A 17,980-nucleotide genomic window follows, 5' to 3' on the forward strand; every position below is an offset into this window, starting at 1 on the left:
TTAGTGGACCACATAATATGTGGTGGGCCAGATTTGGCCATCTAGCCTCAAGTTTGACACTCATGCTCAGAGGTCTTTTCTTTTCTAGTTTGGTGTGATTATTGCTCGTCTGATATGACGACATCACAAATTGTCAAAAATTATTTGAAATTTCAAGCGTATTTTACACTAAAATTGTGGTCAAGAAAATTGGACCACTTTCGGTCGGTGCCATTGTTTCAGCAGAGTTAAAACGAGTCTTCCAAATGTTAATCTACTGAAGCCTTAGAAGCCTGAAGGAAGTGGACTTGCGTTGACTCTGCTTTGGAGTCGACCTTGATGAGAGTGTCAGGTCATTAGGTTTCTAACAAAGCGAGAGGGAAGACAAGAGTGTCTGGACATATCATTTTCGAACAGCCATCATTTCCTCCACAAGCTCTGTAATATTCTCCGGTGTGATTTAGTTTTTATAGGTGTCATTACGGGACATTACTGCCTTGCCTGTTCTTCTTAGAATACTGATTTTAAACCTTGTGGCACGATCGGCCTCTTCCCCTCTTTCTTTATGAAGCAGGAGAATGTGAAAAGGAAAAAGTAACGTTGATTAAAAATGTACTTAATGCTTCGAGGCAAAAATACAGACAAGGCATCTAGTGTATTGCCTTGACTAATCCTTAGCCTGGTTCCGACAAACCCATCCTTCCATCCACTTTCTATAGCGCTTGTCCTCATTTGAGTTCCAACTGAGCTGCCCAACAGACTCATCCATCTGTAACTCTTGCAATGAAGTAATTGTAATGCATTGCGACAGGAAACCTGTCCAGTCTGCTCAGCACAATATAGATTAAGTCAGAACAAAATGTGTTTTGCCTTTCTCTGGGGCTCCGTCATCCGAATTAATTTAAAACATGGCACAGTACATTATTTCCAAGTCCTACTTATTTCTAAAATGTAGTTAACTTCTTTTTGTACTTGCCAGTTAAAAGAACGCTTCACCGACAATACTTCTGTTGCACTTCCATACGTGCGACATTCCTCGTATCATGAAATTGGCTGCAATACTCTTGAATTATTTTTACACTTGTATAAACATACAACTTATTTGATGTGACTTTAGGAAGACACATGAATGCTGACAGGATGGTGGATTGTTACGTGGCTTATTTACTAGATCACCGCATAGCATAGTGAACCCCAGATACGGTGCAATAATGTCGTCAAAGTGTTTCTGAGCTGTACAGGAATGTCATCAGACTGATTTGATGCTAAATTTCTTCTGAACTTTTTACACAAAACGTCCAATATTTCAAAGGAGATGCAAAGATAACATGTGTTTGATGTTATATTTTTAAGGAAGTAATTAAATAAGTTATATTTTTAATCAGTACCTTGACTTAAGAATTCGGGAAAATATATTTTCCCGAAAAACCATTAATCTGTTCAGACCTCTGAAAACTAGATCAATTTAAAACAATTTTAATAAAGGGGAAAAAAATCTCTGCATATTTTAAACCATAACACACCTCAGAAAAGAGAACAATACTATTGTAGTCCAAACAATAGGATAATAATAAATAAAACAAGATGAACGTCACAACAGCTGTAGGGTCGTAGTCTGTTTTCCTGACCAGTGTAAATCATGCGCCGAGGAGTTTGACCCAATGTTGGTAATTTTGCAGACGAAGGCCGGCAGATCAGCGAGAGGGAGAGCTGCGTCGCTGTGGGAGCAATCACAGGCTACTTCAATCATAACCAATCAAGGTGTCTCCTTTAATTGCCTTTAAATGCTGTGTGTGACTAGCACACGAGAGTTTCGACATAACATAAGCGCATCTGTGCTGTGAAGTGGACACTTGGAGACTGTCCCTCGAGCCAGATTGTTCATGTGCCCCACACATAGTGGTTTCCACTCTCTTGGACACTCACTTCTGCTGCAGCGGCGTGCCCATTCCACTCACAAAGTCGAAACGTCCCATCAGGACCGTCAACATCTTGTATATAACTTTGTACGTGTAACAAATGTAGCATCATGTGTGCGTGCGTGCCTGTGAGTGTGTACATAACACTCCAAGATGTCCGAGCTCTTGACACCTCATTTTATTGTCCCAACATTCAAAAGTACAAATAATTCAAACACAACAGTTTTATGAAAAAGAAAAAACAAACATTTACAGCAAGAGTTTCTATTTTGTTTCCAGTTTCAGAAATGACCTAAACTAGCAAGGATAACATGAAGTCATTCATCGCAGTAATTAGATTAATAATGAGAATAAGAATACTAAGAATAATAGCAATAATAACCATAATAATAATCATCATCATTGTTAATAATTGTTAAGTAATAACATAAGCAGGAGAGAATAGGGAGAGAGAAGAGAGAGAGAGAGAGAGAGAGAGAGAGAGAGAGAGAGAGAGAGAGAGAGAGAGAGAGAGAGCGAGCCGCAACCCACAGGGCTCCACCGACATTTTTTTCAGCTTTTTTGTCTTTAAGGATTTTGTTTTATAGATTTTTTTTAAAATCAGATAGTAAACAAACACATCTCAGGAGGGGAAAACCAAAAACAAAAAGAAAACTGACAAGAAGAAGAAGAAGAGCCGAGTTCCTCTGTTCACCTTCCCTCCTCCACTACTGGCTGCCTTGTTCCTATCGGCAGCCTGCCACTCACTGACTATAAGGCGCTACGGGGATGGTGGTGGGAGCCACTGGTGTGGGACATGGAGCCAGGATGACGAAGCCCCATGACTTGCACACACAAACACAGACACACAGACACACACACACGCACCTGACAGCCACACGATTGAGAACGCTAGCACAACAGAATGATGATGTTCATAGTGTTGAATTTCAACACTGTGCGGCAGTTATGTTTACCACTATTACACCCCACGATTCTGCCCACAGACCGATTAAGCAGCTGTAAATAAATAATGCCATGCTCTAAATTCCAGTTAGAGTCCAAACAAACCGGAAATTCAGACGCGTTGCCCATTCAACCACCTTGTCACATCAGCAAGGGTACTGAGATCGAGTTCAAATCTTTTGACTTTCATGTACGTACAGTGATCGTGACAATTGACACCCCAATAAAGACTTATAATTGCTTCTAGATGCCACAAAGATGGTGGCAAAACACTACTTTTTGTCAAACAATGCGACCGCCTGGGAAATGAAGCTCCTCCTCTAATTTCAACATAGTACCTTGGCACCAAGATGCTACAGGATGGCACCATAGCACTAGATTATTCTCACACAAGGTGATGACCTGACAAAATGACGCTGATCCACTTACTTCAACATAGTTCCTTGGCCCCATGTTACGCCAAATCACTAGTTTTCTGTTAGACGCGGCAAAAGCCTGACAAAATGAAGCTTAACTCTCACTTCAACATAGCTCTTTAGCGCCAATATGCCACAGTGTGAAGCCAACGCATCACTTTCACTTTCTATTTGACGTGACTGGACGTAGCCAAAAATTCAGGACTAGGTGAATTTGCGAGTCGTGAATCTTGAATATGTGGGGTAAGAAGTAACTGTGGTCACGCAAATATTGTAAATAAACAAGAAAAAGCCCATTGCTAAGATTGCACTGTCTATCAAAACTACTCATTGTCATTTTTGCAAAGGAGCAATGTGTGATACAACTCATGTATTGGCTCTCAAAGTCATAATGTTGTGGCTGGTTGGCGGGTACAAACACACCCAAACGGACAAACGCATACACACAAAGAGGCGGAACACAGGCACGCGTCGCAGGAGGTCACACAGTGTAGGAAACGGACACATCGGAACAACATTCTACCGGGGTCGTTGCATAAATTCAAGCCCCCGTCGAGGGGCATGAAGGGGTCTGCTTGCGTGTATGACGGCACACGTGATGATGATGTCACATGACTGAGATGCATGTGTGCGTTTTACTCTTCAAACACACACACACACACATAAACACACACACACACACCTTCATGCTGTTGAACAAAAGAATCCAATTTTGTATGGTGATACGTCTGGAACCCTACATTTTACTTTTCAAAATATAGAATATATATCATACTAGAGTATAGAAAATATAGAATCGGTACAATCACTTTTCATCTCTCCAGAGTACTTCTTCAGTATAGTAGTTTTTTTCTCTCTATATATTTTTTAAAGATTTGTCGGTATACAATTTGAAAACTTGAAAAGAAGTCTTGAAAACCAATCGAGTGGACCCTCAAACAAGAGCAGGCGTTAAAACGTCGACACGCCCGAAGCCTCCGTGGGCTGGATGTTACAATAAATACGTAGACGTATGCTTTCAGACGTACAGTTTTGCATAAAGGTTTCATCACAAAGCGGTAGTAAGTGGAGGGAGGGTGTGGACGGAGTGGCTTAAGAGAACTACACAAACTTATCACAGGTTATATTGAACCAGAACGACTGTTTATAACATTCTATTAAGACTAAACTTCATTGGAAAAGATCTAAAGATTTCATTTTTGAACAAGACAAGAAAAAAGCAATAGCAAATAGAACTATTAATAACTAGGTTATGCATAGCGAGTAACTGTTTCTAGTAATAAGGGAAGAGCGTTCCCCGGCCCTCCAGACATTTTTTTTCTAGTTTTCCTGACTTTTAGATTTTTTTTCTTTTTTTTATTTTAAATATGGTCATTTTGATATATCGGTACAAAGCACAAATGTACTAAAAGTTCTCTCAGTGCAGTGGACTACTGGAAGAGCTTCTCCACGAGTCGCTTTGTTCCCTTTTGCTCAGAAACGCCCCCCTCCCTGTACCAGAATCACTCAAATACACAGACAATGAAACAAATAAATACATAAATACACAGATAAATTAAGTGGTTCATAAATACATAATAAATAGAAATAAATAGAAATAAATAAATAGTGGAACAAAAATAGATCAGTAAATCCAAACACACTTATATTCAAAGCTTTTTGTTCGGTTTCTTTTTTTTTTTTTTTTTTGCCGCGGCAGGAACGTAAAGTTAATCCAAACCTTTTCTTCTTTTTTTTTTCTCCACAAGCAACATGACGACAATTGAACAGTTTCCTCACAAAGTTTTTCTAAGTAACTGAACCACCACTTCATAATAAGTTGCCATATGAAAAAGACAAGCTCCAACTAAAGAACAGTGACAACTCAGATAGTACAGTAGATATTGTAAAACAAATGTTGACTATGTATATATAGATATATATATATATATTTATATTGAGAGAGAGATAGATCATCTATTTGTACAGAGCAAAGAAAGACGCAGTAGTCATAGATCGCCTTTTCAGGAAACAAATATCGCGACTAAAGGAACTAGCTAATCATCGTTAAGTTTGGACAAAAGCTTCACGATCAGCAAGTAACGCAAAAGCCAGCAAGCCCCCCCAAACAAAACCCAAAGCAAAAGAAAGAAATAAAATTTGTTCAGTGACTTTTTTCCATTCATATATATATATATATATAGTATATGAAATTTTTTCTCCTACCCAAATGAGTTGATCTGGTTTCTCTGCAACAAAATAGTCTCACAAGACTATTTGGGCGCCAACAATAAACAAATAAGCTCAATTCAATGCCAACATCAACAGAGTAAATGTTTTTTTTTGTTTGTTTTTTTGAAACAACACATAGAACAACCAACTCGGATAGTTAAGATATGTGAATAATGTAGTATAGCACCTACTGTTGATCGCTAAAAGGAAGTTTGCACACAAATGCAGAGCAAAGAGAAACAATATCATGAAGAGTATGCTTTTTCCGAATGGATTGATGTGCACATATGTAGTTACTGATACCCCATATGGACTGATGACGATAACAGGAAAAGAAGCAGACAAAGGGTCTCCTTGCTTTGGGCTCTGGACGATAAGGATGGTTACCCTCTCCCTTTCCCTTCTGGGTATTGAATAATTAAGCACTAGTACGTACATGTGTGAAAAATTACCAAAATCACCTGCCTTGGTTTCCTTTTTCACAAAACCTTCCATCTAGAAAATCGCTGCCGCCACCGTGGCTTCCCAGCGCTGAGCCTAGAAAGTACCATTGGCAGAACGACAAGACAAGGTGGTGCCCCCCTCCCCCCTCCCAGTGAGCCAGTCAAAATATTTTTCTCTTTTTTCAAATCCAGATTCTTGTAAAAATTTCTCAATAATTCTTATTTTAATTATCATTTATAAAAATAGATTCTTCTTTCTATTTATTTTTTTATGTTTTTTTTCTAAACGCATTTTTTTTCCAAGCAAAGAGATCTTCTCTTTGGCAACAGTGTTATTTTTTTTCTCTTTTTTCTTAAATTACTGAATGTGTCATCAGGAACGCTAACCCATCCCCCACCCCGCACCCAATCTCCCTGTGAGGAAAAGACATTATGTTTTGTTTGCGATACAAAACAAAAACAACATTAGAAAGTCTTTTTTTCCTTTTTTTCTACTACGTCAGAATCGGTGGGAGTGTGAAATCCCATCTAGAATCATTTAAGGGGATCTTTGAATACAACTACAAATGAATGAATGGTTCACCAATTATTAAAAAAGAGCCCCCTCCCTTAAAGTGACTGGGAGGTTCACAGGATACTAACGACAGTGGGTTCCGGATATACAAAAGAAAAGCTAATCCTGAATCGAGACAGTGGTCTACAAAGGATATTCTCTTCACTAAAATTGAGGAGCCGGAGGGGTGGGGTGGGGTGGAGGTTTGCTACTGTTTACATCGAAGAGAAAACTCATTTGAGCAACTAGAACAAAACAGAAAGCATATACAACAGAAGCCTGCATTTTCTCAGGGACTTCCCAAAATGCATGAACATTTTCATCTTTTTTTTTGAATACTTAGGCAACATTGGCTTATAGGTCCAAAGTTATGATATAAGCCATTTCTAGTTCAATTGGGTTGGATGGTTGCTTCATGTTCCAGTGGAGGGTGGTGGTAGTGGTGGTGACTGGAGGGGCAGAAGGGAGGTGTGGAGCTGGGGGCGGGGGAAGGATGGAGGGGGGGAGGAGGTGATTTTGGAGCGCGACAGAGCTGCATCTGCTTCTACCTGGTTCGAGTTCAGGACTTGTGGGTCTTGTTAGTCTTGAAGGAGACTTGCAGGACGCGGTCACCCAACCTGTAACCGTTGAGACTGGCGATGGCCATGGCCGCCTCGTCGTAATTTGTCATGGTGACGAAGCCGAAACCTTTGCACTTGTTAGTGTTGAAGTCACGGATCACCTTGACGTTGTTGACGGCACCGAAGGGCCCGAAGAGCTGCCAAAGCACGCTCTCGTCCGAATCTGGGGACAGGTTGTAGACGAAGATGCACCAACCGGTGCCGGTGTGCCCGGGGATGTTCATGCCCACCAGGCTGGTCATGCTGTCGATGGTGATGGGCGAAAACCTGAGAGGACAAGCGTGGAACAGAAAGACATCGGATTGAATAGAAGTGAAAGGGAATGCTAATAATAGACCCGCACTTTGTGGACACGCATTGGGAAACTACACACACAAAAAGGCTAAGTGGCAACAGCGTGCAGATTTTTCTACAGGATGTTGCAAGAACATTTGCGAGGTCCCTGAGAGACCAGCCGCCCTCTCGTTATTGTAATCAGACAGACTACAGATTCAAAATGAGATTCTTCCATCCCATTTGACATATTTGGATTCATTGCGGGATCGCTGATGTCGAGAAGAAGATCCCCCAGGACATCCGCCGTCGCATCCTGAGCAAGCCCAGACAATGTGGGGAGGGCAGACAGGCATTGGAGAGCATACATGCGACTTGGATTTGGGATTCGGTCTTCAATTGGTGGTCTTCTCTCTTATGTTATTTTGCTCTGAATTATTTCAAAAGTTTAAATGCAAGCGCACACAAATGCTTTTTTTTTTTCTTTGGTGGGTAAAATGATTTTTTAAATTTCTGGTTTCATGCATATTTGTGGTTCCGATGCTAGCTGGAGTGAAAAAGGTTTTCTGCAAGTTCCATTACACATTACACAGGAGTTGTTTGAGTTTGCTGTGTGAAAGCAAAGCCGCGATAGGTCGTTCGCAAGTTGGCGTGGCTTTATTCCTGTCTAAAATGGCGCTTGCCGGCTTTTGCGTTTCAACTCGTCATTTTCGACTGGAATATTTCTTTATTGGGAGCTGCGATGCATGGTTGACTTTGGCACGGGCACAGGTGTGCTCTTAAATCTTTTATTCGCTTTATTGTGAAAGGCCTTCTGTCAGGAATTACCACATATCTGCCCAAGAAGATGCAAATGAGGGTTTTTCTCTTGGCGCCCTTGAGTGGCTCCTTCAAGAGCTAAATTTGCAGAAAGTTGTTGAATTAAAAGCATTGCTAGAAATTCATCACAAATCACGCACCGGACTACTAAATCTCTTCTCATTGGCCTTGTAATATTCTCCTTCTTCCTGCGATGCAAGAAGATTTGAATCCTCAGTTGAGTTCACTTAATAGCCTTTCCGCTCAAAGGAAAGGAAAAAGAGGGAAAGAAAGGGCCCATTTTAAAATCAAAAGTAAATGAGATAAAGAGGTTCATTTCTTCTGCCACCTCTCTTCAAGAAACAACTATAGGCATTATTGGGCATGGTTTAATTGAGATTTCCGCCTTGCTGCAGCTGTTCTGGGAAGGCTGGTTTCTTGGGCAAAGGGAGAGAGCGAGAGAGCAAAATGCAAAGTGGAAGCACTTTACAGCCCAGTGGCATTAAGGTACAAAGCGTATTCCTCCCACTCGTCCAAGAGTCTGCAGGGTGTCTCTCTGTTCTGTACTATTGCAGGGCTTATGGCACTGATCGATTGCGCTGCTTGCTGCTCATGGCCCCCCCGCCCTTATTCTTATCTTCAGTGACTATATATGGCCCGCAATCACTTCGACCTTCCGACATGACTTTTGATGGTGCACAGTCTGATCCTGGCCAATGCGAGGGCTTGGGACGATTGAATCATTGACTCCATGGTCTTACTCCAACCATTTGCCTTCATCGATTAAGTACCGCGGGGTTTCAGAAAAAGAGATTGTACTGTACTTGACGATACGCATCAATCTGTGGGTGAAACCGATTGTAGTGGCCAAGTGTGGGTTTTTTTTCTTCTTCAAGATTTTACATTAAAAAAAACACTTGTCTGTTTTTTTGTTTTGTTTTGTTTTTGTTTTTGTTTTCAAAGATCAACTACATTTGGGTCTTTACATTTGGGTTACTTTCTGGGACTTCCTTTCGCATTGTATGCGTTCGGGCACTCATATGAATCTGGGAATGAACCCTAACCGATATTATAGACGAGAACGTCGGTTGCATAGCAACAGTGTCAGCTGACCACATTGTTTCGTCTTTAGTAAAGCCAACTACTTGCAGATGACATGCTCTGCAATCAGCATGCTTAATTCAGATGAGGGACAGGCATAACAGTTGATCACTTGATGAGTTGATTTTGTGGCATTGATTGTTGATTAATTGTGTCTTGAATCAATTGAGGCAAAATTGATAACCCTACTTGGCTGTAACCAACAGATTAACTCTTGATTCAATCTGATCCGAGTTTGCAATCTGAAGAAGTACAACATTACGCCACTTGGACACGTTGCTATCACTATACATAGTTGATTATTAGTGATATTTCCATTTCATTGCTCAATAACATAAGTTGTCTCCGAATGGAGTCCCAAGTGCCTGCAACATGCAAGATGCTGCTGTCAGCACATCACAACAATGGCTACTACTCGCCGGGTTATGTAACACCGACTGTATGGTTGCAACGAAGCAAAGAAAAATGAGATATGGAGGCAAAAAGGAGGAAATTTGAGCAGCGCAGAGCAAAGCCGGAGCCATCTGCAGTGAAACATTTCCTGTTTCCAGCAAGGATCCAGGTTCATCTAGCCTCATCGCTTGTACTCGTTAAGCTTGCTCGGATCACAGCAACTGCTCCCAAAAGACATGCAGCCAATGTGTACATTTGGCTTCAAAAGTATGTGCTGCATCAAACAATATCAATGTATGCATTTGTGTCAGAGCCCGCCCCCCTCAACAAAATGTCAGCATTCATGTCATATGTTGTTTCCAGGCTAGGATGCAGCGACAAGGCTAGAGAACCTGAATCCCGAAGAAATAAATAACAACACCTAGAAATCAAGAAGTCGAGAACAAATCCATTCTGTACACAAACAACCCAAAAAACAATCCAAACAACACCAGCACTTGTCATAATAAAAAGAAAGCAAATCCATCACCACTGAAAACAAAGACAAATTGTTTTCTGCTTTTTTTTGGTGCTTGTTAGGGCATTTGAAAAACACTCAAGCTCACGAGTAAAACACAATCAAACCAAAAACAACAGAAAATGCAATCCACCTTGAAAATTTGTTCAACATAAATTGACAACAAAAACTACGAAAATAAATCACATGAAAAGGATACTGGAAAAAAAACGGAGTCAACATGGACATCTGGCATTGGTTGAAGTTTTAATTACCTCTTTACGCCATAGGCCATATTAAGCAAATTGTCCAGCCTGTAAAGAGAAGGAGGGTTCTGGGGTTAATGGTGGGCAGATGGTTGACTTACTCAGTGGAACTAATGTAGAGTCCCTGTCGGAACTGCGTGATCCTTCTCACTCAACAACACACACACGACCCCATCTCGACACTGCACCTGACACTGAGGAGCCCCCACCAGAAGAAGCTAGCAGTGGTTCATGATGCTCCGGTCCCCACACTATAACACAGCACTCGCTACTACCACCATATGTTTTCAACACATGATCACCGGAAGTGAAAGCGCTTTAGCATCAGCGTACACCAACAAGTCAGGGTTCTCGCAACAAACGCTAATGCCGGGAGAAATAGAGCGTAGCTTAGCACTGAGTTAGCGGGAACGGTTAAGCTAGCTCTAGTGCTCAAACAGGAAGGGTTTGTGGCGATCGATTTCTTTGGTGCCACCACGTTAACGGAGTTCTGTCAGTTTAATAACACCGACATTTTGAAAGATAGTGAATGAGAGATGATAATGATTTTAACCAACAAAAACACAAGTGAATGTGTCATGAACATCAAGTGCAGGACTCACCAACCTTTTTGAAACTGAGAACTACTTCTTTGGGTCCTAATTAATGCGAAGGCTTACCAGTTTGATACACATGTTTAAAATAATAAATTTTGCTCAGATTACCTTTATATATTATTGTTAATAATGAGTGAGACGCTGATCATGTTAATGATTATTCACAATGATCAAAAGTGATTTCGCAAAGTCTGAAACAAATATCACTATGCACTACTTTATTTCTGTACATTTCTGCCAATGTTTACATTTTCAAATGATCACTTCTAAAACATTCCAAGGAAATCACAATGTCTCATCACAGGGGTGCTATTTTTAGAACAGGCCCATGGGCGATTCATGAGGTTCTTCGGGGTAACCTTGATTAGTGACCCATGGTACGGTGTCTTTGTGGCAGATGTTGAAATATTATAACATAGTGTTTGAACAGATCGTCATGGGGGATATGAACTGGGCCTTGTCACATATTGTGAAAATTCGCCAGTTACTAGTGCCCAGGCAAAACAAGACTATGGTTTGAAAAACTGCAGATCCTACCCTCAATCCAACACAGTTCCTTGGCCCCAAGCTGTCACAAGAAACCGGCAACCAATATTTTTATATTATTTTCCCAACAAAAATAGGTGAATTTCAAAACGTGAACATGCGGGGCTTCACAGTATTTTTAGAGCGCTGTGCTAAAAGCTTTGCGGTGAGGCAGTTTGTGTGCCTATTTATGTGTCCCTCAAGAGACCATCAGCGTGTGCGCGCGTGTGTGAGTGAGAGGGATGAAGAAACCTTCGGGCTGTGTAAAATGGTGGCCCTCTTGGATGGATGCAGTCTGCTTGATGACTCAATGACCTTCATTCCTCACTTGCTCCCAGCCTGTCTCATGTCTTATTAACTCCTAGAGCCTAATGGACAGGGGCCATGGCTTATTGAGCAACAGCTGGCTGGAGACGCTTCGTTCCTCTTGAAAACACTATAAACTTAACCTGGCGACAAGGGTCTAGTGTAGTGGTAGCACACTCATTACCTCTTCCAAGGACAATATGTTGGCATTCCCATTTGAATGATGAAAAAGCTTTTAAAAAATTGCTTAGAATGTTTTGGAGGGGAAGACCAGATTTGTTTTGATGTTTTGTCAAGATTTGGAATAGCGGAAGCTAGCGAGGCTAACCGCTATTCCCATCTTATTTTTGTAAACTTTGAACCACACAGGCATATGAAGACTTTGCAAGCGTGTTGTCTGGATATTTTACCACTCGATACAGTCTGATGACGGCAGAAGACGGGTGAGTCAAAAGTCATCTGCAAATTGGTGGGCAAGAGATGCCAAAAACGTGATTCGCGATTAGCCGAGTACGATTATTAAAGTTGACTCGTCGATTGGTCAACTCACCAAAAAATATTGTGATGTTCATTTGATTTACCCACTTCATAATTCACATTGTTAGCCACTTAAAACACTTTAATGCAGCCCATTAGCAGTAATTAGCAAATGAAGTAAAGGAATGAATGTCGGTAAACGAGGAAATTGGCGGGAACGCACAGAGAAAGCGCTCTGGGCCAAAAGTAAGAAGAAATCTGCTGGCCACTGGGCCACCGGGCCACCACAAAACAACATGCTGCTAACGCCCTCTCACCGACACACACAACCAAATTAACAGTCATGCATACCCACCATGCAAATGCTCAGCAGCTTTTTTTTTTTTGCACTGCCTCTCAAACGCAAACAAACAATGGCACCTTTGTTTGCTCTCTCAATACGGCATTAAAGGAAGAATGGGTGCTTTTTTTCCCTTTTCTTTTTGAAACAAAAATGTTTTCAGCTATAATTGGTTCCTGCCTTGGATATAATAAGGGTAATTTGCTAATTAGCGCCATTTGTTAAGGGCCAAAAATCGGAAACGAGCTGGGCTGCAGGGCTTACAGTATTATGCTGAAGTCGATTATGTCGGCTGTGTGGAGGGGGACCATGCCGACACTTTGTACTGCACGTTGACTTGGCTTGTAGCAAAGCCATCGCATTATGTGGCCAGTGACAAACAAATATACAACACAGCGGAACATCTGAAGTTGTACATTTGAGAACAAGGACCCAAAAATATGCTATTAAAATGTCACAAAAGCCAAGCGTTGTTCATGAATTAATCATTTAGATTGTGTGCGTGTGTGTGTGTGTGTGTGTGTGTGTGTGTGTGTGTGAGAGGGTATGTGATTTCCCCCTATTCCCACAGACCGGTACCAGCAGAGGTCGGGGAAAAGTGTCATTATAACACGATAAACAAAAATGGAATTGATTGTGATTTAGGAACGTAGCCGCGAGTGCTACGTACAGCATAGCTAATAATTCAACAATAACTTGAAAAGAATGCGGTGTACACTGGAAACTTTTAAAATAAACCACAGTTAAGAGAATTTGCTCGACAATTCTGAATGCTCACCACTGTTACTTTGAAGCATAAAATGTTTGACCCCCGAAAAGATATTTTATTGTATCGATTTGACAAAAATAGTTAGCAAAGTCTGGTGCATTGCAGAACGCGTTGCACTCGGGATAGTGGTTCTTCTGAATTGTTATTTTTTCTTGTTTTTTTTTTAGCTAATGGTCTGACAAAATATTGACACATTAAAATTTTTTTTTGATTTTGTGTGCACATTTAGACAGCTCAAAGTACTTTTGCCATATAAGGAACGCAAAGGCGCCTATTTGCAACGTCAGCGTCAGAAAAAGCAAAATATCCCCACTTTAAAGCAGTTTCAAACTTCCAGAGTGTTGCGTGGTGAGGTGGGGAGCGCAGGGACGCAGCGAAGAAGTGTCCTGTGGTTGTGATTTGTGATGAGAAGCGACACTCTCCTGCCGAGCCTGTAAATTGGCTTGGCGTATCACAGACACACAGCCACGCTACATTGCTCAGGTGTCACACCGGGAAAGCAGCGCGGCAAAAAAAAAAAAACCTTCCCGCCGCCGACTTTGACGGAGAATCAACAGCACGACCGGCTTAGTGTTATTGAAAAAGAGAGGAATTTGTGAGGGTGTATTTTGTGACAATCCCAAAACATTCCAAATCGTCTTGGATGATGGAATGCATCATCTTTTATTTTGCGCGCATGTGCGCGTGGTGAGATGACACGGAGCCTCTACGAATTTTAATACTTGCAAGTGTGTATTACAGTACATTCACATGATGCACATGGTGAGTGACGGGAAAATGAAGTGGTACGTACGGTGTCAAGACGTTTATTATGTGATATAAAATGATAGAGATGACTGCCCTGGGGCAGGAATGCATTTAGGCTTTTCATTTGTTTTCAAAGAACTTTCCGCACCAAATCAGAAAATCCCCGAGAAGTCGTACATTTCTAACCTTGCCAAGAAGATTATGCTTTTGTTGCAGTTGGTTTGCTTGTTAGCAGGATTATGCAAAATTTATTCAACACATTTCAACTCAACGTTGTGGAGAGAGAAGCATTGCATCTCGGAGCGTACCTGAGTTGAAGAACTTTAAGAGTATTACTTCACTTTTTTATTTTTTAACCCGTTTGTTCTCCCTGCCCAATTTCCTAACTTTATTCGTTGGAAATGTGCAGGAGGTGATTATTTGTGAAAGTGTCATATTTGGTGTTGACTGAAATTTTGAACTGTTTCACCATAGTGAAGATGAGCACCTGTCCTCAGCTATTCACTGAAAATCGTTTTTTATTTTTTATTTGTTTTTAATGCTCTATCTGTAATGCCAGAAAACAGTGCCAAAGCCAATCCGAATAGAAAAGAAGCCATTTGTGTTAAGGAAGAACGTTGAAGTGAGACAATTCGACTGAGAGACAAATGTCTTTGTATGGTGGGAAGGAGCTAAGTTTAGCCTGGGTTGTAAATGGAAGTGACGTAGAGTGTTCGTCGCACATTCGGTGCATCCCCCCACACACCAAAAATCAAATCTGGAGGCTATTTTAAAGATTATGTTGTAAAAATCTAATCAAAGTAAGATTATATGTTGGGGTAAACTATTAATGGAGGCACTTATAAACATTTTTTTTTTGGGGGGGGGGGGCATCAATTATTCACATCCAACGCCCTTCAGACAGCATAAGCGAACTACCAGAGACAACTGATGACCACGTGTGGAAGTAGAAAGACATCTGGCTTTTATGAGGCAAGTCTAAAAGTCCTTGGAATGACGAAGGTAATATTTTGAGCAGATGACTGACAATAAAGGTATATTTTCACTCAACCAAGTCAGATGTGGGATGTTTTTATGAAAAACGTTGCTGTAAAACAGTCGTCCCCCCACTAAAAATTGTTTTACCTTTTTATTGCACAGCAACGATCTATGCGGATAAAGTGTTTTTACGGCCATTGGGAGCAAATTTGATTTTTTATTTCTCACCACTAACCGCTTTAAGAAACAAATGCATTTTTGCCCAGGGATGCAGGAGAGTGCTGGAAAAATGGCAGCACGATGAAATAAAGGGAAACACAAACGTGAATGACCGAACCAGACAGTCTCATATGAAAAGTTCCTCTGCATTGGGTGCAAAGTTGACACCCGTTCTTCTTCTAAAGGCCACACGGTCGCTTGGATAAACGTTCACACATAAAATGTTACATGATGGCAGAGTCAGAGGCCGTGCGACGGCGAGTGCTCAATGCTTTGAATGGTGATGGAAGGAGGAAGAGGAGTCTGTCTTTGATGAGGGGAGGGCGAAATATTATTTGTATGTTTTTTTTGGGGGGGGGGCGCTTATGATCAAAATAGAGAGGTTGATCGACTGTGTTTCATTATCGAAGCAGGCCCGATAAAAAAAACTGATGTGAAGGGGCTGTTCATCAGCAGGCATTCATGGGTGCATTATCAGTTGAGTGTGCAAAACATATTTTATCTGAGTTTCGACCTGCGGATTTTGCAAGTGCAAATTTGTAGTGAAATGGATCCAAGCTTGAGGCACTCCTGCGTGTTTGCTGTGTGGACTCACCACCTGTTGCTTTCAGCAAAGGGGTCTGTGTTGTTCATACCAAAATACAAAATTGGCAATTAGTCGACTTGAAGCTGGAACTGTCATTACGGAGTGGGGAAAGCCAATAAGTCAACTTGTCGGTTCAACCCCTTATACGGAATGTTATGATTATGCTGAGAAGACAGCGCATGGTAGCTCGGTTCACTGATAAACTATCTACCGAACTCCGTCCTCCTTTCTGGAGGATGATGACAAGCAAAGCATGATGATGCTGTATGCTCAGTTTCAGTACTTTCCATCTTAACACACGAACCTGATGGTTCCCAACTGGATGGGCAAACGACACTGTACTCGTTGTTATGAATAGTTTTTAATATGCCTCTTAGTTTTGTGATTTATGATCTTAGTTCTACTGTGCTCTTTACCGTCTTTGATACTGATTTGTTGTTTTGCTTTACTGATGTATGTTAGTTGCTCCATGTACAGCACTTTGTGTGCACCGATGGCTGTTTGAAAGTGCTCTATAAATACATTCAAGTTGAGTTGAGTTTTGTGTGTTTTCGTTTAGCATTGTAATCATTTGACATGAACAACTTGGACCGCAAAAAAAAAACAAAACAAAACAAAACACACACACAATGGGTCAAGTTTACAAATAAACACCTTGGGAGCAGTGAAATTGAACTACTGACGTGAAAGCCGCCCGATATTCAACCCTTTCATGCACCCTTTCATGTATCCTGATGACCTGATAAGCTGTCCACAGTAGTAACTGCTGTCCCTGAAAGGGTTAATAGAGACAAGTGATTCAAAGCCCAAAAAATTTGTGAATTCCGCACCTAAAATACCTAAATGATACCAACCCCCCCTGAAAGTGACCCATGAAACTGCCATTCTTAGCTGCCCCCCCCCCCCACCGACCCCCCCCCACCGACCCCCCTTACAAGTCCTCCATGTCCAAGCCCAGGTACTCACCTGAACCTCTGAGCCTGGTGGTGGAGGGGCCCGGGATATCGGCGGTTGGGGGACTGGTAGAGTTGCGACAGGAGGGCCTGGCTGGTCTTCTGGCTGGGGTTGTTGGCGAACTTGACCGTGATGGGCTCAGCCGCGCCCGATGGCTTCTGTCCGTTGAGGCCTTTGATGGCCTCCTCAGCCTCTATCCTCTTATCAAAGCGGATGAAGCCCACACCCCGGGAGCCGCCTGTGGGGCCAGCAGATCACAAACAAACAAGGGCCCCTTTTACTTCACAAGGTTTGCACGTAGTGGATACATCACATTCTATTCGGCCAGGCCGACTGTATACTTGAACAGAAAAACATCATCGCGAGAGGATATGAAAAGCTATTTGTTATGAATCATTGATATATTCGATTGTATCTTGTGATTTACATACAGTATGCCGATGCTTACATAATGGGAAGAGACTGCAAGGAGAAAAATAACAACATCATACTTTTTATTGACTGTCTGAATGCGTGCCTCTTCAACCTGAGATACTGCACACAGGATCCACATATTGTCACAGATTATGGTGGCAACAAGCACACACAATATCTCCGCAAAGAAAAAAAAAACAGTCATCGTGTCGACGGAGAGTGTGTTCCAGGCTCAAATATGGCTTCAGGCTTTACTTCAGTAAACCGGCCGCACGTGCCCGTGCACGCACGCACACCCGCACACAAAGAGAATCTTCAAACATTGTTGTGACATTTGACTTCCTTCCTTGGCGATTTGTTCTGTTATATAAAATATTTAGAGCCACTGTAACTGGGCGGTCTTTTGTTTGCGCCTGTGGAAGTGTATACAAAATGACTAATTCATTAGGTACTAATTAGATCTAACACACAACAATGGCATCAACAAATCGGACTTTACAAAGCGACTAACGCTCCCCTTTGATTGACACAATCAAAAGTATTCACCCTGTGTTTATTCTTGTTTCTGTAAATGTCGGTGCTTTACAACTACGACAAACAGCTCATACAGATCATAACGCTCACCAATATCTTAACACTTCTCTGATAATCTCAAT

General features: G+C 41.5%; 1 protein-coding gene across 2 annotated transcripts in view; it reads right to left on the minus strand.

The window, feature by feature from the left end:
* Nucleotides 1–2,061: 2,061 nt before the first annotated feature.
* Nucleotides 2,062–17,980, minus strand: part of elavl4 (ELAV like neuron-specific RNA binding protein 4) — an 87,038-nt gene continuing 71,119 nt past the window's right edge. Inside the window, exons 7-9 of one of the 2 annotated variants that reach the window (XM_052072866.1) lie at nt 16,923–17,148; nt 10,423–10,461; nt 2,062–7,353 (exon numbers count right to left, since the gene is read on the minus strand). In XM_052072866.1, the coding sequence (XP_051928826.1) occupies nt 7,026–7,353; nt 10,423–10,461; nt 16,923–17,148 (593 nt within the window). In that variant the 3' untranslated portion in view covers nt 2,062–7,025. The remainder of the gene's footprint in view (nt 7,354–10,422; nt 10,462–16,922; nt 17,149–17,980) is intronic. The other variant, XM_052072867.1, reaches the window with a different exon arrangement.

The sequence above is a fragment of the Hippocampus zosterae genome, chromosome 8 (assembly GCF_025434085.1).
Source record: "Hippocampus zosterae strain Florida chromosome 8, ASM2543408v3, whole genome shotgun sequence".
Taxonomy (NCBI): domain Eukaryota; kingdom Metazoa; phylum Chordata; class Actinopteri; order Syngnathiformes; family Syngnathidae; genus Hippocampus; species Hippocampus zosterae.